The 22,702-nt window shown below is 42.0% G+C and overlaps 1 protein-coding gene and 1 pseudogene across 2 annotated transcripts in view; one reads left to right on the forward strand and one right to left on the reverse strand.

Annotated features, from left to right (window-relative positions):
- Window positions 1–20,717, reverse strand: part of Ulk2 (unc-51 like autophagy activating kinase 2) — an 89,930-nt gene extending 69,213 nt beyond the window's left edge. The window contains exons 1-7 of one of the 2 annotated variants that reach the window (XM_028857087.2): window positions 20,117–20,717; window positions 18,904–18,996; window positions 16,781–16,822; window positions 6,267–6,299; window positions 5,417–5,453; window positions 734–907; window positions 24–97 (exon numbers count right to left, since the gene is read on the reverse strand). In XM_028857087.2, the coding sequence (XP_028712920.1) occupies window positions 24–97; window positions 734–907; window positions 5,417–5,453; window positions 6,267–6,299; window positions 16,781–16,822; window positions 18,904–18,996; window positions 20,117–20,206 (543 nt within the window). In that variant the 5' untranslated portion in view covers window positions 20,207–20,717. The remainder of the gene's footprint in view (window positions 1–23; window positions 98–733; window positions 908–5,416; window positions 5,454–6,266; window positions 6,300–16,780; window positions 16,823–18,903; window positions 18,997–20,116) is intronic. The other variant, XM_037201159.1, reaches the window with a different exon arrangement.
- LOC114682961 lies at window positions 12,420–12,945 on the forward strand (annotated as a pseudogene).
- Window positions 20,718–22,702: the final 1,985 nt, after the last annotated feature.

Consider the following 22,702-nt stretch of genomic DNA (forward strand, 5'->3'; position numbering starts at 1 on the left):
GTACAGAAGTTCTTCTCACTCACCATGTACATCGGGGATCCACACAGTGTTGCTGCCATTGTGTTGCTATGTAGGTAACGTGCAAAACCAAAATCGGCTGTTTTTCAAAATTTAAAAAAAAAAAATAAAAGAACAAATGACACTTTGCTCACACTTTACAAATACAATATAATTCTGTAAGACACATAAGGCACAAAAGAACTGTGAAAAATAAAGTGTTATTGAAAAAGTCTATACACCAAAGGAAAACAGTAGCTATCTCAATTCAAAGAAGTTAGAAGAGTAGCAGCAGTCAACTGTGCAGCCACTGCTTTTCTAGCTCTTTAACCAAGGGTCCGCACTCTGCCAGGGAAGATGCTGCTTACAATGAATTATGAATGAGCACAGCCCTCACCAAACACCAACATCACACTTAGAATACCGACAGCTTCACACACTACAAGAGCACTAAAGCACCAGCCCAGGCTGAGGGGGGCCCTCTGACATCTGTCCTGTCAGCGACCTGCTGCCTGTGAGCACACTAGATCAGCTCCTCTCCCAGAAAAGCAGGCTGGGATCTGGCCCTTCTTAGATTTGGGAAAAAGTTTCACATATCTAAACAGATCTCAGTGAAACCTGTAACAATTTCAAAATAGCATTAATAAAATCCATTAGTCTAACAAATCTGAATTAAAATGATCTAAAAGTACTGTCTGAAAATGTCCTTTCCACGAAGCAATATATGGCTGTTTACCTATTTTGATACGAATTCCACTGACATTTGACTTCCTTCGACTGGCGTAAGACAACAGGATATTCTGTGGTTTGAGATCCCTGTGGATTATTCCTTTACTGTGCAGGATTCGCATGGCCGCTGCAATCTGATGAAGAAACACTCTGATAGTGTCTTCACTGAGAGTTCCTTTAGCTGGTGGAAGAGGAGTCACATTAATATTTAAACACACAAAATCAATTATCTTTTCATCCTACTACAAGAATTCAGCTGTTAAGAAGGGTAGGAAATAAGAAAGAAACTGGGATTCATATATGTATTCCTTTTGTTAATTTAACAACCAAAATCTATGAAGAGATAAAAGATTTCTCAAAAAAAAAAAAACAGTAACTGATCTGTTAAAGAGAACTGATTTGCAATTTTGTTTTTAATGTCTTGTCTTTTTTCTTTCCCATTTTTACTAGTCAAGGTTCCTATAGTACAGCTCTGAACACAAGAGGTACTCAACAAATGCAATGTCTTTTACAAATCAAAAAACAAGTTCCTTTTTATCATACTTAGGAGAAATATTCAAGTTTAGTACCAAGCAGCTCATAAACACAAACTAAAGACAAATGAAATCCTTATGTGGAACCCACTGCCAGGGAGCTCTATTGTCTCTTACCCTTACCTCTCCTAACCACAGTCCTCCTGCCCACACAGGATCTCTCAGAAGTGAAGAGACCTTTAAGAAGTCCTGTTTCTGCTCCTGTAATCATTATTCAGTAACTATCACAGCATTTGGAGAGGGTATAGGCTAATATCGTGGTGTAGGGTGTAGGGCTTTTAAAATCCCAGCTCCTGCCCATGTGTGACTCTGGAAGACAATCCCTCTTCTCTATAAATTTGATGAGACTGACTTTATAAAGTAGTTGTGATAATACGAAACAATAAATTTAGTATTGGAAACTTCAAAAAAACCTACCATATAATGTACACACAAATATAGTTAGGTATGCAAATATAAACTTTCTATAGCAATGAATCTAAATATTACAAGTGCAATCTCCTGAATCTACATGAAAGATTTAAAACCTTCATGATGGGCTGGAGAGACAGCTTACAATTATGAGTGTTTCTAGTACCAAGTTTAGTTCCCAGCACCCACATCATGTGATTAAAAACTACCTCTAACTCCAGTTCCAGAAGTATCCATGAGCTCTTCTGGCCCCACATCTAGCTGCATATGTGACATACATTCATACAAACATACCCAAACACATTAAATCATTACTTGGTGAGTGTATTTCTGTCCATACAATTCTTAGAATACATTCTACAGTATTTTCAAATGTATAACAAGAAAGGTAAAAATAACATCAACATCTTTAACAAGTGAAAAGTTATAGTTTTAAAATTATTTTAATAACATGTCAAGTGCCACTTCATGGTTTAAAATCTCTTTAATAACTTGTTGACATTATGGCCTTAAGATCAAATAAAGTCAATCTCCATGGTTTAAAAATTAAGAAATTATTTTCCTATCAGGGCTGTTCTTATCTTCTCCTCTGAGGTTCTTTTTTCTGATTCCCCCCCCCCCCGCTGCTGCTTTTTGGACAGGTTCTTTCTACAGAGCCCTAGATGTCCTGGTATTCACTATGTAAGACCAGGCTAGCCTAGACCTCACTGTTCCACCTGCCTTTGCCTCGCAGCACTGGGATGAAAGGTGTACACCATTACACTCAGCCTGGTGATGTGATGGTGGTACATGTCTTTCATCCCAGCACTAGGGAGGCAGAGCCAGGAGGATCTCTGTGAGTTTGAGGCCAGCCTAGGCTACAGAGTGAGTTCCAGGAGAGGCTACAAAGCTACACAGAGAAACCCTGTCTTGAAACCCCCCCCCAAATTTTTTTAAATAATTTAAGCATATAAAGCAAAATCTCCTATATCATGAAAAGTAAACAATTTCAAGTAGTGCCTGGTGTGCTGGCACACACTCAGGAGACAGAGACAGGTAGATCTCTGCAAAATTTGAGGCTATCCTGGTATAGAAATAGTGATGCCCTGTCTGAAAACCAACAGTATTTGAAATCCTTAGTCTGGCATAGTAGCCGATACGTACAATTCAAGCACTTGAGAAGTACGAGGAACATGAGTCCAAGCCCACTCTCATCTAATAGTAAGTTTGAGGCCAGCCTAAGTTACGTGCAACTCTTTAAAAAAAAAAAATAATACATGGAGAGAAGCGATCTCTGTGAGTCAGCCACTTACAAGATTCAGGAAAGGCGCAAACTACAAGAAAATGTCTCAAAAAAAAAAAAAAAAAAAAAAAAAAAAATCTGGGGGTTTGGGACTGGAGAGATGGTTCAACAGTTCAGAGCACTCGCTGGTTACTACTCTTCTAGAGGACTCAGATTTGATCCCTAGGTCTTACAGGGTAGATTACAGCCATCTGTAACTCCAGTCCCGGGTATACATTCTTTCTTGGCCTTTGGAGGTACTTCATGCACATGGTATATAAACATAAACAGGCAAAACAACCCATTCATATAAAATAATAATAACAAAAATAAATTTCAAAAAATCTGGAATATGGGCTGGAGAGATGGCTCAGCAGTTAAGAGCACTGACTGTTCTTCCAGAGGACCCAGGTTCAGTTTCCAGCACTCACATGGCAGTTCACAACTGTCTGTAACTCCAGTTCCAGGGGATCTGACACCATCACATAGACACACATGCAGGCAAGACACCAATACACATAAAATAAAAACAAATCTTAAAAAAATAAATAAAAATTAAAAAATCTGGAATACATTCTTCCACATCTACTTTCCTGTAAATGCTAAGATATATGTTTCTTACTGTATGTTAGTGGGTGAGTCAAATCAATGTTAGATCACAGTCTTCAACCTTCCTAATGCTGCGACCCTCTCATATGCTGTGGTGACCCCAACCATAAAATTATTTTGTTGTTACTATGTAACTGTAATTTTGCTATTATGAATCGTAATATAAATACCTGATATGCAGGATATCTGATATGCAACACACACACATATATATGTTGCACACATTTGGGGTTCAGAATTTCAAATATCATTTAGTACTAAAATCTACCACAAAATAATTTCAATATTTTAAATTTCTTATTACATTACTGGCTTTTTAAATTATAAGAAATATCCATATAAATATATTCTTTGACTATGATTTTTTAAATTTAGTTTTTATGTATATAGGTATTTTGCTTGCATGTATGTATGTACACCACATGCAAGCCTGGTGTTAAGAGAGGCCATAAGAAGACAACAGATCCCCTGGACTGCAGTTACAAATTGTTGTGAGCTGCCATGTGGATACTGGGAACTGAACCCAGGTCCTCTGGAAGAGTAGCCAGTACTCTTAACTACTGGGTCATCATCACTCCTGTCCCACTGACTATAATTTTAATTTTTCAAATGTTTTTATTAGCATATATTAAAATTTAAAATAATACTTATTCATTTAGTGGGCAGGGAGCACACATATGGAGGTCAGCAGATAACTTAAGGGAATATAGTCTTTCCTTTCATCATGTGGAACCCTGGGTACTGAACTCAGGCTGTCAGGCTTGGCAACAAGTAGCTTTACCCACTGGGCCACGTCTCTGACCTCTTATTAGCATATATTCATTATACATAATAATGACTTTTTGTATATACACATACATACAGATCATATCACCCCTCATTGCCTTCCCACTCCCTTTCTCCTCCACTCACTCCTCCCTTCTACTTTCATGGCTTTAAAAAAAAATTTTTTTTTTCAAGACAGGGTTTCTCTGTATAGCCCTGGCTGTCCTGCAACTCTGTAGACTCACAGAGATCTGCCTGCTTCTGCCTCCCAAGTGCTAGTATTAAAGGTGTGCGCCACCACTACCCAGCTAATAAAATTTATTTTTAAAGAAATGAAAGGAACTGATTGGCTCAGTGATGGCAAGCCAGCTGTACCTTTTGAAGAAAAAAAAAATCCATTTGGTTTCTTCCCTCCTAGGGAAAGCCCTTCCTCTAAACCTCTTCCTTACTGTCAGAAAAAGTTCAATCCTTGTGTGAGTTTAGAAAATAAGAACCAGGCCAGGCGGTGGTGGCGCACGCCTGTAATCCTAGCACTCTGGAGGCAGAGCTAGGCAGATCTCTGTGAGTTCAAGGCCAGCCTGTGCTACAGAGTGAGTTTCAGGAAAGGCTCCAAAGCTATACAGAGAAACCCTGTCTCCAGAAACCAAAAATAAAAAAATAGATAGATAGATAGATAAAAATAAAATGAAAATAAAATCCAGCTGATCAGCAAAATGACTATAAGTTAAACAGCACACAAATATTTATTGAGTATTTCTATACAAATTTGGGAGAAGTTTCAGAAACACATCTCAGAATAAAACAGACTGCTCTTTACTGGGTATTAACAGATAAACCTAAATTCACCTTGCAGGGTAGATGGTTCAGCAAGTAAAGAAAAGTGTCTATGACCAAACCTGACAACATGATGTCCATTTTAAGACCCACATGGTGGAAGGGGATAATCAACTCCCACCAATTGTCCTCTGACTGCACATGTGCTTTGGTGTGTATGTACGCACATGTGCACACACGCACGAACACACACAGAGACAGACAGACAGACACACACACAGACACACACACACACACACACACACACAAATACAAGTAAATATAGTAACAAAATTACCTTGCAAATAATCTGCCAGGTCTCCACCATTGCAATACTGATAAGTAAAAGAAAACGTAATTAACTTCAAAAAATATTGCTATTGTGATTAAAATAAAGTATTTTGTACCTTGACAAGGTAGTATACTTTTTTAATCCCAGCACTTGGAAGGCAGAGGTAGGCAGATCTCTGTGAGTTCAAGGACAGCCTAGTCTATAAGGTGAGTTCAATGCCAGCTAAGATATACAATGAGATCTGACTCAAAGAAAAACAACAACAAAAATATTTTAGGTTTGAAAAGAAATAAGGAAGGTGTTTGAAATGACCCACCAAGTGTGACCTGAGTTGAAATCCTCATGATGGATGGAGAATGGAGAAAGCCAATGCTTGGAAGTCTCCCTATGATCTCCAAGAGAGTTCCCACCCTCTCCCCACAGATACACAGTAAATACATACATAAATAAATAATAAGTAAAATGTAATTTAAAAATTATTGTTGAGAAAGAATCTCTACTATGTAGCTCTGGCTGTCCTAGAACTCTTGCCTTATAGACCAGACTGGCCTCGAACTCACAGAGATCCGCCTAGCTCTGACTCTAATGGAATTTTAGGCATGCATCACCATGCCAGCCAATAAAATGTAGTTAAATTTTAAAAAAGGAAAAATAATTAAAATAAAGACACTGATTCAAAGTGAACTTAATTATTGTTAATTTTAATTTAAAAATCATTTGTAAAACAAAATCTAATTTTAAAGTATTTTAACTATCTAATTAAAACACTTAAAATTTACATTCTTTATGAAGTAGACCCTAAATCACTCTATTAACTTTATTAATACTTACTTGTCAATACAGGTAGAATACCTACCTCCATCACCAGAAAGACAGAGTTGGGTAATTCCTAGAAAAGAAATATAAATATCACAAAAAACTAAACACTAACTTTAAAAATGGTGAGTTAATAAAAAATATACTTATTCATTATTAAACTAATAAACTCAGAAAATACATCAGAAAGTGACATTAAACTTCTCAGGCAAGAGGAGTCTTTTGTTTTTTATTTCATCGCACTACTGGGACAGAACCCAGGGCTTGGGCCACTCTAGGAAAGCACCTCTATGCTCTACCTCCAGCTCTAAACTTCTCAACACAATGCTTTACCCATTTGTTCTGCACAGCCTGATTAAATTTTAATGACACTAAGGCAGACATCAAGAAGTTCCATTCTGTTTCCAGAGTACTAAAGGATAAACCAGCGTTGGGTTCTGGAAAACAGTAAAATAAAGCATGCTGACTAGGCACACGAAGAGCACCACAAACTCAGGCTTCATCGACAGCAAGACCCTGTCGCCAACTACCACCCCCACCAAAGCCATGCTGGAGTCACCAACTGTGAGAAGGCAGGCTTCATCTGTCCCCACGGAAGTGCTTCCTCCCTGGAAAGCAGCTCCAGATGGGTGGCAAATGGCTTATACTCTTTCCTATCAAGACTAATACTCCGATTTCTGAACACAGTAACTAGGACAAGTAGTTTTGGGGGTTTTTGTTTATTTAGGGCAATCATATTATCAGAAAATTGTTGGCAAAATGAAGATGTCTTATTATATTACACAAAGATATGTTTAAAGACTTAAGAAAATTAATTGGAATATTTTTACAAAGTATCACACTGATGTAGCTTCAAGCCTGTTGGGTTAGTCATTCAGAGACTAATAGACTGCAGTTTTTTTTATTGCTTTTTAAAAAAATTGTAATGCTAAATTATTTTGAACTGGCCCTACAGCTTAACATAAGCCAGTGCTGAAATGACTCAAAAGGCCATACTTCACAGGCAGCAATTACCCTCAACAAGTCCAAATTCAAAGGCAAGGTGGTCCGTGGGAAACAAAAGAGGGCATTACAGAAGGGGAGTAACCAATTCTAGTTAGAAAATGACTTTCCACTGTCCACATTACGTCTACAACAGAGAATTAGAGAAGTTAACTGTAAGAATCTGAAAAGGCAGGTGTGGTGGTGCATGCCTTTAATCCTAGTACTCCGGTAGGCAGAGGCAGGCAGATCTCTGTGAGTTCGAGGCCTGCCTGGTCTACAAGTGAGTTCCAAGACAGCCAGGGCTGTTACACAGAGAAACCCCGTCTCAAAACAACAACAACAAAAACAACAAAAAAAAAAAAAAAAAAAAAAAAAAAAAAAAAAAAAAAAAAAAAAAAACTTAAAAGCAATTCTACAAAATAATTTTGACTGCTGAACTTAAGAATATGAACTTTGACCTGGAGGTATTTATCACTCAAAATACTTGCCTAGTATGCATACATGAGCCCTATGTTCAGGATCCAGACCAGAATAAACTAAGTCCCTTCCTTCAATTTGGATGTCCATTCACAGTCCCCTTTTCATTCCCTAAATTTATAGTAACTTGTTACTAAATTAAAGTTTCAGTTCACCCGCATCAGAAATAAAAGCTGGTGCTTTAGGTCAGAAAGTCAAGCATTCCCTTCCCAGATGCAACCATTAACCCCAGCACTGAGTTCCACAAGGGGGCTGCCACAGTGCTGTTCTGCTGCCATTACTAAGGGGCTGCCCACTGCAAGGCTAGATCTGAATGTGAAGTTATATCTACAAGAAAGTCAGTGACTTAGAATGATATGCTTCACTTATTTCCCAAGAGAACTAGATAAAAAGAATTGAGGCCAGGTGGTAGTGGTGCACACCTTTCATCCCAGCACTTAGGAGACAGAGGCAGGTGGATCTCAGAGAATCCTAGGCCAGCCTGGTCTACAGAGTGGGTTCCAGGACAGCCAGAACTGTTACACAGAGAAACTTGTCTCAGGGTGTGGGGGTGGGGTGTGGGGTGCTTTCTTCCCTTCCAGAAGTCATGAGTTTGGTTTCCAACACTCATGCCCGGCAGGTCACAAGCACCTGTGACTCCAGCTCCAGGGGATAATATGACCTATTCTGGCCTCCTAAGGTACCTGCATGCACATGCGCGCACGCACACGCACGCACACAAGTCATGCCAATAAAATTCTTAAAAAACTTCTAATAAACAACAAAAAGCCAATCCAGTGGATAAACAAGCAAAAAATTTCCATGGGAATTCCAAAAAGATATTTAAATGGTTAATAAACATATAAATCACATTCAAACGAGAGACAATAGGAAAATACTAATTAAAACCATAATTAGAAGTTAGGCAAAGTTGTACACCCCCTGTAATCCTAGTACTTGGGAGGTAGAGGCAGAAGATCAGAAGTTCAAGGTCACCCTGAGCTACATGCTGAGTCTGAGACCAGTCCAGACTATTTAAGCAACTGTCTCAAAATAAAATAAAATAAAAAATCCTAACTAAATTCAATCACCAGAATAACTAAAATTGCCAAATATTAGTAAAAACAAGGAGCAAATGGAACCTTCAAATGCTGTTGGCAAGAGTATGAAGCAATTCACTGGCAGCGTCTACTAGATGATCTGTGCTTACCTACCTACCAGACATTCTAGAGAACACCTTGGCAAGACCTGTTTCAATGTGAAGGAGAAACCACAAGAAGCCTTTTCCACTTCTTTCAGTCTCTAAAGGAAGTGTTTTTGGTGGAAACATGTGAAAGTAATATACAATTAATGAGGTATTCCAGATTTGGAAAGATAGCTTCAATAAAAAGCCAATAGTGATGGCACATGCCTTTAATCCCAGCACTCGGGAGGCAGAGCCAGGCGGATCTCTGTGAGTTCAAAGGGCAGTCTGGTCTACAGAGTGAGATCCAGAACAGGCACCAAAACTACACAGAGAAACCCTGTCACCCTGTCTCAAAAACAAACAAACAAACAAACAAAACAAAACAAAAACAAGCAAATAAAAAAGAGCCAATAGAAGAAAGGAGGAGGGCTGGAGAGATGGCTCAGTGGTTAAGAGCACCGGCTGCTCTTCCTGAGGTCCTGAGTTCAATTCCCAGCAACCACATGGTGGCTCACAACCATCTGTAATGAGATCTGACACGCAGGCAGAACACTGTATACATAATAAATAAATAAATCTTTAAAGAAAAAAAGAAGAAAGGAGGAGGAAGAAGGGAGGAAGGAGGGAGAAGAAAGCTAGCCTAGAGATGTAGTTCTTCCTAGTACATGTAAGGCCCCTTGGCTGGATCTCCAGCACTTTGAGGGGGAAAAAATGCAACATTTTCAAATAATGTTGAGTGTATGTATACAAGCATGCATGTAGTAAAAAAGGAGAAAGCTGGGGCTGAAGAGATAGCTCACTGAATAACATTACTTGTTGCTCTTGCAGAAGACCTGGGTTTGTTTTCCAGCACCCACATGGAGGTTTAAAAAACCTGTAACTCCAGTTCCAGATCTGACATACTCTTCTGATGGCTACCACCACCACCACCAGGCACACATGTGGTGCATATATATGTTAATACCAGCAAATATACACATAAAGTAAAATGAATATTATAAAGAGAAAGCTATATACATATGATACACCAGAGGTTTCTTCTAGAAGTACATGAGTCGAGAACAAAGTACATTTGTTTCATGTATTGTTAGACAGTTGAATTGTTTGTTTTGTTTTGTTTTGTTCCGAGACAGGGTTTCTCTATGTCGTTTTGGTGCCTGTCCTGGATCTCACTCTGTAGACCAGGCTGGCCTTGAACTCACAGAGATCCACCTGGCTCTGTCTCCCCAGTGCTGGGATTAAAGGCTTGCGCCACCACCGCCCAGCAGTTTAATTGTTTTAACACTAAGGATCTGTTACTTGATTTAAAAAATGAGTTCTTTACAACTGGACAGCAAGACCAAGTGTTCTCTGGAGCAGAGTTGACATGACTCGGGGCAGAAATGGAGGAAACACAACAGGATACAGAAGCAACAGAAATAATTTACTAATGAAGGAAGAGGAGAAGAGAAACTGACAGTCCTAAAACCCAATCTTCCAGCTCCTCTGCTACGTTTGCTTATCTTGAGAGAGGGCTCTCTACATAGCTCTGGCCTTCCTGGATCTGGCTGTGTAGACCAGGTGGTCTTAAACTCTTAGAGATCCACTTGTTCTGCCTCCAGTGTTGGGATTACAGATGTGCACCACCACATCTGGTTCTGCTACATTTCTTAATTCATTCTCTGATCTTCAGGCAACTTCCATGAGCTATCTCACAGGAAAGAAGAAATATAATGTCATTCCTATAGCCCTTAGTGTTATTTCCCTTGTGGTTACCTGGCACTGGACACCCGCAGAGTCTCCTCCAGGTACACTCATGCCGTTATAGTGACAAGGGGAATAGCGTCAGTGTGGACCTGAATGAGTTTGCTGTACAAACAACACTCTCATCTAGCTTTCCTCACACTCAGGGCTCATCATCTCTGGTCATTTCTGGCTGCTACAAACTCTGGTTTCTCTTCAGATCGTATAAATCTTTCGCCTTCTGGCTGCTACAATAATCAATTATAGTCTGGGTAGCTTAGTAATAGAAATTTACTTTGTTATAAGTATTTCTTCAAACTGTGAATGTCAATCACCTTTTTTTTCCTTTAACTGGCAAATACTTTATACACATTAAATAGTTCAATTAATCATGACAAATGTGTGCCCTTCAGATCAAGATGCAACATCCCCCCTCCTATAAAGCTCCCTGACATCTTTTTGCCATCTCCTCCCACCAACAAGTCCTGTCCTGACTCCTCATTTCTACCACCTTGTCTGCTGCTTCTTAAAAGTCACAAAAACAGATTTTTTTAAAGAATAAAGATCACACCACCTGGCTCCTCCTAACTTCTCCAGCACCATGAGCTCTCATTTCTGCATTCTGCTCACGAAAGCCTTCTTGATCATCAAGCTTAATAGTGCAACAGCTCTTCTTTGCTGTGGTCCTCACAAGGGAAGTCCTTCGGATGCTTCCTTGCTGTTCTCCCACCAACCCCAGCCTAGCCTTCCCACCCACCTAATCAAATCATTTCTTTAGGGAGCCTTCCCTAGCCCCATCCTCCAAAGCTCTGCAACAGTTCTTCACATACAGCCTTTGGGACGCTTACAATTAGAAACTATTTGCTTAATGTCACCTTCGCACAAAACCATAAACGAGAACCACTTTTCTGCTCACCACTATACTCTGTTCATCTCCTTAACTGGCTCAAGGAAACACTAATTGCAAGGAAATTAGCAACAAACACACCAGAGGCAGCAATGGGAAAGTCAGGAAAGAAATAACAAAGGGCAGCCAGGCAGTGGTGGCACACGGCTTGGACCCCAGCACTTGGAGGCAGGCAGATCTCTGTGAGTTCGAGGCCAATGTGGTCTACAATGGGAGTTTCAGGACAGCTAAGAGCTGTTACACAGAGAAACTGTCTTGAAAACTCAAAACAAACAAACAAACCAAATGAACAAAGAGCAAATATAATAAGACGATCCATTTACTAATGATTTATGAAATAAAAATTTTTTTAAATTCAGATATTTTTCTCCTACAGTATTTGTCGTGTGTGTGTGTGTGTGTGTGTGTGTGTGTGTGTGTGTGTGTGTCCTACTGCTTGAAATAAACTGGTATAATCTTTTCAGAGCCAGCATGATACATTTTTTAAACAACTAATTCCACTTCAAGAAAGACAGGAATCCTACCAGACACATGCCTTTAGTCCCAGTACTAGGGAGGCAGAGGCAGGTGGGTCTCTGTGAGTTCAAGATAAACCTGGTGTACATAGTGAGTTCCAGGCTAACCAGAGCTACATAGTGAGACTTAAAAAAACAAACAAACAAAGTGAGCCGGGGAGTGGCTCAGTTGGTAAAGGCCTTACAAGTACTAGGACCTGAATTCAAGAACCCACAGTGTAATCCCAGTGCAGGGAGAAAGCAACAACAGGCAGGACTTGCTACCTAGGGAATGAGGCTTGCCCATCTCACGAGAGCTTGCTGAGAGACCTTGTCTCCAAAGGAGTGGGCAGGGGGAACAGCACTTGAGTAACACACATTGAATTTCTGTACAAACACTCTTAAAACATTTCTCACAGTTAAAAGTGTAAGAACTGAGTGAAGATGGCTGCAGCTGGGGAGGCAGCCCTGGGAGTCTGGAGGCTGCGAAAGGCAACTCGAAGCATGGGGCCACTGGGGGCGCCACTGGGGGCGCCACAGCCTTCCCGTGACCAAGGTATGCTGCTGGGGCCTTATCCTAGGACCCCAGAAGAACAGGTTGTGGCTGCCAAGAAGTATAATATGTGTGTGGAAGACTCTGGATGGAGCATGGTGACTATCTGAAGCTCCCTGGCAGCTAACAGCATGCGAGGAATCGGTAGTATGAATGGGGCCACCTAGACCTGAGGTTGAACTGGGATGAACCGATGCACTGGGACCTAGACACCTGTATCAGGAATTGCGTGGACACATCCCCTACACCTGTTTCTTCAGCTTCGTGACCTTCATGGTTTTCATGTTCTGGGTTGAGGAGACTTTCCCCTTCTACCAACCTGTGAAAAGAAAGTAATGCCCCTACAATAATCTGTATCTTGAACAAGAGAGTGATCCTACCAAAGAACCTGAGCTGGTGGTTCACTATGAGATCTGAGGAGGCTTCGTGGGCTTTTGTGCCCTCTAACTAGGACTCCCTCATTCCTAGAGGTTTAACTTTAATAAGATTCCTAATAAAACCCAATACTGTCAAAACAAAACAACAACCACAGAAGTATAAAAACTAAGTTTAGCATGTGTTATTTATAAAAATCTTTTTTTTTTTTCTTTTTTGAGACAAAGTTTCTCTATGTAGCTTTGGCTGTCCTAGAACTCACTCTGTAGACCAGGCTGGCCTTGAACTCACAGAGATCCACCTGCCTCCTTGAGTGCTGGGATTAAAGGTGTCCACCACCTCCACCACCACCACCACCACCACCACCACCACCACCACCACCACCACCACCACCGCTAGGCCATAAAATTGTAAAGAAATATACCAAACAATATTTATATCCAACAACTGCCATTTTTTTTTCCCAATTTGTCATTCTAACAATGTCTGATGGTTTTAACATCATTAGAGGGAAAATGTGTTTCCTTATGTGTCATGGAAACTACAACAACGTCACAAGTTCTAACTTTAGGACCTGGGATAGATCATACACGGCATATAGGATGAACTGTGTTTGAAGAGCAGCACAAGGAATAAGAAAAGGATGGGATGCAAGGAGATGAATGAGGAAAGGAAAATCTGTAATTTATAAAAGCATATACATGCCAGGTGGTGGTGTGGTGGCGGCGGCGGCGGCGGCGGCGGCGGCGGCGGCGGCGGCGCACGCCTTTTATCCCAGCACTTGGGAGGCAGAGGCAGGCAGATCTCTGTGAGTTCAAGGCCAGCCTGGTCTATAGAGTGAGTTGCAGGACAGCCAATGTTACACAGAGAAACTGTCTCCAAAAACAAACAAACAAAAAAAGGCCAATGAGATGGTTCAGTGGGTAAAGAAAGGTGCCTGTCACCAAGTACTGACAATTTGAGTTCAACACCTGAGATCCACATGGTAGAAGTGAATCAACTCCTCAAAGTTGTCCTCTGACTTCCAAAACCCCACCACAGCACCTGATCCCCCACCTACAAACAAACAAAAATGAAAAAAAAAAAAAAAAAAAAACTTTTTAAACAGAAACGGCTGTACAAAACTGGTCAATAAAAGTGATGTTCCTGTTTATATAAAGTCTTATACTAGTTTCTAAGCAAACTATTCCCCTTTATGAACAAACAGAATCAAAGAAGCAAATCTAAACTATTAGGTCAAGCCTGTTTACTTGGTAGCCAAACGTTATACTTAAGTTTATTTTATACCTTAGTTCTAGGAGTACAAAATGGATAATAAAACATTTTCATTCAGCCACCTTGAATTCAAAGATTGATAACTTTGATTGGTTTTGTTTGCATTATTTCTAATGATAGCTCATTCCACAATCAAAACTGATACTAAAAAATACTTTTCATTCTAAGAGAAAAGACATCTAAGTAAAACTACTCTGAAAGCAAACCTGCTCTGCTTTTACCAGGGTTTTTCAACCCTCTAAGAATGGTAAATGAGGAGTCAATATCATTTAACAACTTTTGTACTAGGCACCAACTTGCACCACCCAGTGCCCTCTATCCACAGAGAGCACAAGCTACACAAACAGCTGAGGAGAATGGACATTTCAGCAAGGGATGGTGATATGAATTTAGTTTTGACTTGAGAATTTTTTGGCCCTTTCTATATTGCTCTGAATTTCATAAATGAAGGAGTGAATTATATCTACTCGAGCTGATACTCCTATTTTCTGTGCACGGGAGTTTATATTGCAGATTTTTTTTGGAGAGCAATCATACTCTATAACCAAAATGTGTAACACTGTTCATGGTATTTGAGCTGGACATTCCAAATCCCAAAGTCAAAGATACTTTCAGAAGGGATATATTACTGCTGTTTCTGTATAAAAAAAAAAAAACTTAAACATCTTATAGCATGGGTTTAGTTAAGTATCTTGTGATATGATACGACTAGATAAGCATGTATAAGTCCATTCTGTATTATCCCACAGTGAAGTCAAGACCTTTGTCCATCACTTTATTGCTAGACTCAGAATAATGCCTGGTGTATGGCAACCACTCAAAAGGTTTGCAAAACAAATGCATGGGGGGGGGGGAAACAGAGAGAAATGTTTTTAACTCGAAATAAAGCAGAATAATCTAACCATCCACTTACTTTCCTGGAATTCAACTGTCACAGAGGAAGCAAAACAATAAAAATAAAGGCAAACTTTAAATACTGATCTTCCCTGGAGTAAGGATTTTAAGAACATGTTATTTTACTCCCTCTAAAGTCCCTGTGCTCTCACACTGAACACACTAGCCATACATGTAGCCTCTAGTATGTAAACCGTGACTTTAAAAAAGCATCAGATACCATCGAAATGCAAGCCAACTACTTCATCAGAAAACTAATTTTCTCCAAAGATTTCCAAGAATGATTCTGACTACAAAGTTTGCCTTAGATGACTTTAGACTCTGCTTCAAAAAAACAAACAAAAAATGACCTTGGAATTCAGTTCTAGCATATGCCATGATCACTCTCTCACACACACACACACACACACACACACACACACACACACACACACACACACCCCCCCCACCCGGCGCGGTAAACATGCACAGCATCATTGTTTTTATTTTTATTTATTTCCTACTACTATGATTTACAAATTCTGCTTTCATAAGAAAAAGGGTTTTAACTAATTTTTAAGTAGACCACAACAGTCTTTACATTTACTAAAGAAATGCTAGAAGCTAGCAGTGGTATCACACACCTTTCATCCCAGCACTTGGGAGGCAGAAGCAGGAGATCTCTGCAAGTTCAAGGCCAGCTTGGTCTACAAATAGAGTTCCAGGACAGCCAAAGCTACACAGAGAAACCCTGTCTTGTAAAACCAAACAAGCAAATGCTCGATTGTCATAAACCACAAGTTACTCTAAGCATACATCAGTTTATTTATATTTATCATGCTGCATTTTTTTTTTATTATTTTTAAAAAATTTTGGAGCTGGTGAGTAGCTCTTAGGCTAAAGGCACTGACCACCAAGCACATGTACACCATGGTATGCATTCACCCACACACATACATAATACACACAAAGACACATGAAATAAATGCAATTAAAAAAACTTATATGTTGTAGAATATCTGTACACTGTGTGAAGATGTATTGCTGTGATTGGTGTAATAAAAAGATGAACAGCCAACAGCAAGACAGGAGGTATAGGCAGGACTTCCAGACAGAGAGAAAACTCTGGGAAGAAGAAAAGCAGTTTCCAGCTAGACAAGAAGAGGAAACAGGAGGTGCAAGATGAAAGAGAGGTAATGCCACGTGGCAGAGCAAAGATTAATATAAATGGGTTAATTTACGTTATAAGAGCTAGTTGAGACAAGCCTAAGCTAAGGCCAAGCTTTCATAATTAATAATAAGTCTCCAGGTCATTATTTGTGGGCTGTCGTCCAAAGATAGTCCAAGAAGAAAGCCTGCTACCTTTACATTCATTGTTATGTGTATGGGCGTTTTGTCTGTGCATCATTTGTATGCCCAGTACCCAGGGAGGCTGGAAGAAAGCTTTGGATCCCTTGGGACTGAAGTTACGGACAGTTATGAGCCTCCATGTAAGTGCTGGTAATCAAACTCTGGAAAGCAGCCAGTGCTCTTAACCACTGAGTCATCTTTCTAGCCCACGTATATCCAATTTTAAAAATTAAAAATTTTTTAAAAATTTTAATGCAATTCAATTGTATGTCTTTTCAACATAAATTAAGAAAAATTTAAGTTTCCATTAAAATCCATTTAAATTTACATACAATAAACTTTTTTAAATTTCAAGTTAAAAAAATCCAAAATAAAGTACCTGAACATCATAGAGTGCTACGATATTTTCATGCTGAAGTTCCTGGTAAGGAAATAAAGAATTTAAAATATTATTACATAGTCTGATAATCTTAATATATTTCTAGTATGCAAATAAAACCATTTCTATAGACACCTATACTATTTGTAGCACAGGAGACCTTTATTAACAGCTTAGAACAAGTTGACCTTTCACAGAATAAAAACTTATCTGATCAGACTTTACTTGAGGCCTAAATGTTTTTTTTTTTTTTTAACCACCAGTTCTTTTTTAACATTTTACCTTATCTATTTACTTGTATGTGTGGGGGTGCTCTTGCCTGCTTGTAGGTCTGTGCACCATATGGGTGCAGAGACCAGAGGTATCAATGTCTTCTGGAACTGGAGTTTCGTCTAGCTGTGAACTGCCACGTGGCTGGCAGGAACTCAACCAAGACCCTCTAGAAAAGCAGCTCTCTCTCCAGCCCATCACTGTTCATGTTCATTTTAGACTCCTAATGAGTGCTGTGTGCCAAACAAATGCCACAGTTAGTTTGGTTGCAGACTGTCTACTAGTCGTCAACATTTCAAATAGTAATAATAGTGCCGGAACATAAATCACAGCTCAGAGAACTGTGTGTGTGTGTGTGTGTGTGTGTGTGTGTGTGTGTGTGTGTGTGTGATCTTAACTGCTGTGCCATTTCTCCCATCTCAAGAACTGTAATTCTTACTAGAAGTTCGCCACAGAATACTTTTGAGGAAAGCAGATGCTGGATGAAGTTTCCATGATCAAATCAGTCTGGGAAGCACTGGGTTAAGTATACCAAAACCAGTAGAAAATTTTCCTCTTTAGTGAGCCAATGTTTGTGACTATACAAATATTCTGCCAAGCCGGGCGGTGGTGGCGCACGCCTTTAATCCCAGCACTCGGGAGGCAGAGCCAGGCAGATCTCTATGAGTTCGAGGCCAGCCTGGGCTACCAAGTGAGCTCCAGGAAAGGCGCAAAGCTACACAGAGAAACCCTGTCTCGAAAAACCAAAAAAAAAAAAAAAAAAAAAAAAAAACAAATATTCAGTAAACAAAGTTTACCAAATTTATTTGACCATGGACTCTTTTACCATTCCCCTGAAAGCAGGAACTCAACCAAGACCTTTGATGATGCTACAGACTGTGAACAGATCTAAAAATTAACCTCCTTCTGGAGCTGGAGATTTGGCTCAGTGCTTAAGGGCACTGGCTTCTCTTACAGGGGACTTGGGTTCAATTCCCAGACCCAACATGACAGCTCACAACTGCCTGTAACTCCAATCCAAGGAGATCCGACACCCTCTTCTGGCCTTCTTGGGCACCAGACACTTACACAGTACAGGTCAAACACTTACACATAAGGCAATAAAATAAACAAACCTGAAATAATGACTATGAAAAAGAACTCTCTGCTATCTATAACGGGGTAGGGGTGAGGGGGATGGGAAAGGGACGGACACCAAGTTCTCCTGTTCCTCCCCAAACACTTAGGGAAATACAAAGAATGTCAACAGAAGAGAACAATATACCAATTATACCTGCCTGGCATCCAAACATTAACACAGTAACTAGAAGAAATCATAAGAAGTTAAAATCATTCTTTATAGAATCCCTCTGTTTGGCAAAGAGACACAAACATCTATTCTTAAAAATAGCTTCAAAGGGGGCTGCAGAAATGGCTCAGTCACTAAGGGCACTTGATGCTCTTGCAGAGGACCCAAGATCCGTTCCTAGCACTCACATCCAGATCCAGGGATTCCAAAAGCCTCCACTAGCCACTGCACTCTCCTGCCTATCAACACACATAAATAGAAATAAACCTTTCCTAGAACTCAGGCAGACGCTGGCATAGCTCTGTGAGTTTGGAGCCAGCCTCAACAACCCAGCGAGTTCCAAGTCAACCAAGGCCACATACATGCTAAGACCCTGCCTTAAAATAAATAAACCCCTGAAAATAGCTTCAGAGTATTCAATATTTCAAAAATAAAACTGAGCATGCATAAATGAGAAACTAAAATTTTCCAAACTTTTATCAAACTTCAAAGGATGTCATCACATGCTCATTTTACTCAGGGTAACTTTTAACCTAACATGTAATTGTATTCTAAAATAGCATACCTTTAAGATTTTTATTTCCTTTCCAAGCAGAATTTGTGATTTTGACAAGTTCTTTTTATTAATACTTTTAATAGCTACCTCCCAATCAGTTTTCTGAAAAAGGAAAAACAGTGTTATGCCTGAAAATTATAATACAGAAACGACTCAGAAACAATAAAAACTTGTTAAGTATAAATATACTTTTAGCAAATCAGTGTACATATAGTACTGGGGAAACATGATAAAAATCGCAAATCTCAAACTAAAATATGATTTGATAAACGACACAATACCAAGGTAATGTCCTACAACACAGGCACTAAAAGTAGTAAATACAATACAGCATTAGTTGGAAAAGGTTTACAACCACATAGGAGTTATGGAGAAATGTGTATGTATGTGTGTGTGTATATATATATATATATAAACTTGGAAAGTTCGGTGAAAAATTAGCCTGACTGGATTACACTTTTTTTTCTTGAATGTTGTTATTTTATAATGAATGAGAAACAGACGACAGTACTCTTTTTAATAGGCCCTTTGGCAACAGTCAAAACCAAGGCCTTTAAAAAAATTATTTCCACTCCCTATGTGCCTTCTCAAATTCTTTAGATTCTAAAACCCCGTGTGACCCTACTTGTGAAACAGCGGCTTGAAAAAAAATTTTTTTTTTGAGGTTTGAACTTGCATCCACGTTGTATTATTTGATTAGGGTCAAACTATCTTTCCCACTTGGAGTTCGTCTAACTCAAGAAGCGGAGAGACAGTACAGGGCACCCCAGGCACAGAGAGGAAAGCGATACCTCCCAGTCCGAGAAAGCCTCGGGCTAACGGGAAACTCGCCCGTTTTCCGCTGGGTGTGCAATTATCCACCTTAAAGGTGACAAGCCCTGGGCGGGGGAGGAGGGGACAAAGGTCCACCAAACATGAACCCGGACAAGCACGCTGCACCCTGCAAGCACTGGGGTCCTAGTCGCCTCGGGACCATTGGCTTCCCGGAGCAGCAAGTCCCTGGGCGCACTCCGGTTACCCAGCACACTGACAGCGAAGAACATCAGTGGCCCGCCGCTGGTCGGTAGGTGGAGCCCAGTCTAGCGGCTCCGGCCTCCAAAACAAACCCTGAGACAGTGACAGCAAGCACAAAGGCAGGCCGGCTCGGGGCGCCCAGCCCAGCGGCCGGGACCGGGGCGTCGGCTCCCCGGCCTTCCCTAGACAGCGGGCGAGCGGCGCTCACCTGGCGGTGCCGCCCCCGGAAGACCACAGCGAAGGCCCCGTGTCCCACGAGGTCCCGCTTGCTGTACTCGAAGTCGCCCACCACCTCCATGGCCGCGCCCCCGGGACATAGAGCGCTCGGGTGGGCAGCTTGGCGGAGAGCCGGGATCAGCACCGCGGGCCCGAGGGCCCCGAGCGCGCCCACGGGCGGCGGGACGGGGGCAACCACGGCCCCGGGCCCGGACGGACGCTCATGCCGAGAGACCGGAGCGGAAACGGGACAGGCCGCCGCGCGGAGCCGGGGTCAGCGAGGCCTGGGCCCGGCCGCTCCTCATGGCCCGGGCCGCCGTCGGCCGCGGGGCTCTGGCCAAGCGGCCTGGGCGCTGCCCGGCCGAGGGCACCGCCGCCGTCACTGGGCGTACCCGGAGCTACCCGCGCGCCTGGCCGCGGTGCAGGGCCGGGGCCGCGCCATCCCCGCAGGTGCGACCGCCTCGGCTCGGTTGCGCCCGCGGCGCTGCTGTGTGCCAGCCGCCGCCCTGGAACCCGCACAGCCGCGGTGGCAGCTCCTGCCTGCTCCGCGGGAGCGCCCAACGCACGCGCGCGCGCCGGCCGCTCCGCGCCGACTACCGGCCCAGTGCGACGTCAGCGCGTCTTGTAGGACGACGCGCCCCAGTCCTGCTCCCTCCGCCGAGAAAAGGAGTGCGCGCCCCGGGACGCGGCGCCGGGCACCCGGGCGAGTCCACCGTCGCCGAAGCCAGCGGGCGAGCGGGTGCGGCCACAGCTGGTTAGTTACCGGCTGCGGACTCCGGGTCGGCGCCGGGGCAGGCTGGAGCCTGCCACGCCCTGACCTGAAGCCGCCCTCTAAGGGGCGGATCTTGAACTCCGGCTCCCCGGGAATCGCTGATGCGGTGCAGACAGCCAGGGTCTAGGGAAGACAAAAACTCCCAGGGCATGCTGCCAGCCTTCCCACTGAAGGGATAGAAGTCTGACAGGGATCTAGGCCTTTGGGGGATCCCCAGACTTATGTGGAAGGCTCAGAACCTCCTTTGAGAGAAATTGTCTGGACTCAGTACTGTGCGCCTTTCTAAAGAGAACCGTCTACCAATGTGCCTCTGGCTTTTTTTTTCCCTCCTCTTTTATGATTGTTCAAGTGACAAATGACTGTCAATTTTTGCTCAAGGAAGTATCTTCCAAACCCGTGGTAAATAATACGGGTGACTCTGTATCTAAGCGTGTGTTGGGATGCTGCTATCCAATTATCTCATCACCTCAGTTTCATTGCCTGTTCCTGAAACTCATCTCTCTTTTTAAAAGATTCTACCTTTATGTGTGTGGATATTTTACCTGCATGTATGTCTGTGCACTACAGGTGTACCTGGTGCCTGCAGAGGCCAGATGAGGGTATCAATCCCGAGACTGGAATTACAGGTGGTTGTGAGTCACCGTGCAGGGAATCAAACTCAGGTCCTCTGGGAAGAGTAGCCAGGGTTCTTAACCACTATACCATCTCTCCAGACCCCCTGAAACTCGTTTTGACAAGCAGGTAGAGACCCTAAAAACCTCCTGCTTTGAGACAGGTCAGGAATGAAAGCAATGTCTCTTTTAGTTGATTTTCTCTTCCTAAGAACACAATACCACAGACTCAATAAGTCCATTTTCTGTTGTCAGAACAAAATCCCCGAGGCTGGGTACGTTATGAAGACATAAGGTTTATGCAACTCACAACTTTGGAGGCTGAAACTCCAAACAGCAAAGCACCAGCTCTGACAAGGGGCTCATGGAGAAAGATTTCACAGGGGACTATGGGACAGAGAGAGATCACACCACAAAGAAGCCAGAGTGTGGGAAGGGACCGGGGTGTTGCTCTTTTATCACAACTCTGCAAAGAACCAGGAGACCCTACATTAATCCCTTTCGTTGGCCTTGCCCGTGATGGCCTCTCAATTCAACTCACTTCCTACCACACTGAAGACCGAGCATCCAGTGCAAGAAACGTTGCGGGACACAAACCATAGCCGTAAATCGTGAACGTTTATTTTGGCTTGTAGTTCTTGTCCACAGTGGAGGGGTTATATCTGGTGATGGCTCTCTTGCTGGCAGACTCATGAAGTGGCACAAGGTTATCACAAGGCATCCTAAAATGAGATCCAGGGACTACTGAGGGGACCTAGGCAAGCCAAAACTGTTTTCTCTGGGTGTTGAGGATCAAACCTAGGACCTCACCCATGCTAAGCAAAGTGCTCTGCCACGAGTTATAACTTCAACACCTAACTACTTAAAAAAAAATATGTATTTATTGTGTGTGCTTTTGCTCACTCATGTGAGGGTCAGAGGGTAACTTGTAGGAGTCAGTTTTCTCCCTCCACCACATGGGACCTGGAGGTGGAATTCAGGTGTGTCGTGATATACTGTGTATCAAATAAAGCTTGCCTGAGCATCAGAGAGCAGAGCCAGGCACTAGATTAAACATAGAGGCCAGGCAGTGGTGGCACATACCGTTAATCCTTGCATTTAGGAGGCAGAGATACGTTTGGCTCTCTGTAAGTTCAAAGCCACCCTGGACTACATGAGTATCGAGGACTATGGGGGTCCAGCCCCTCAATAGTCC

This window comes from Peromyscus leucopus, chromosome 8b, assembly GCF_004664715.2.
Source record: "Peromyscus leucopus breed LL Stock chromosome 8b, UCI_PerLeu_2.1, whole genome shotgun sequence".
NCBI classification, from domain to species: Eukaryota; Metazoa; Chordata; class Mammalia; order Rodentia; family Cricetidae; genus Peromyscus; species Peromyscus leucopus.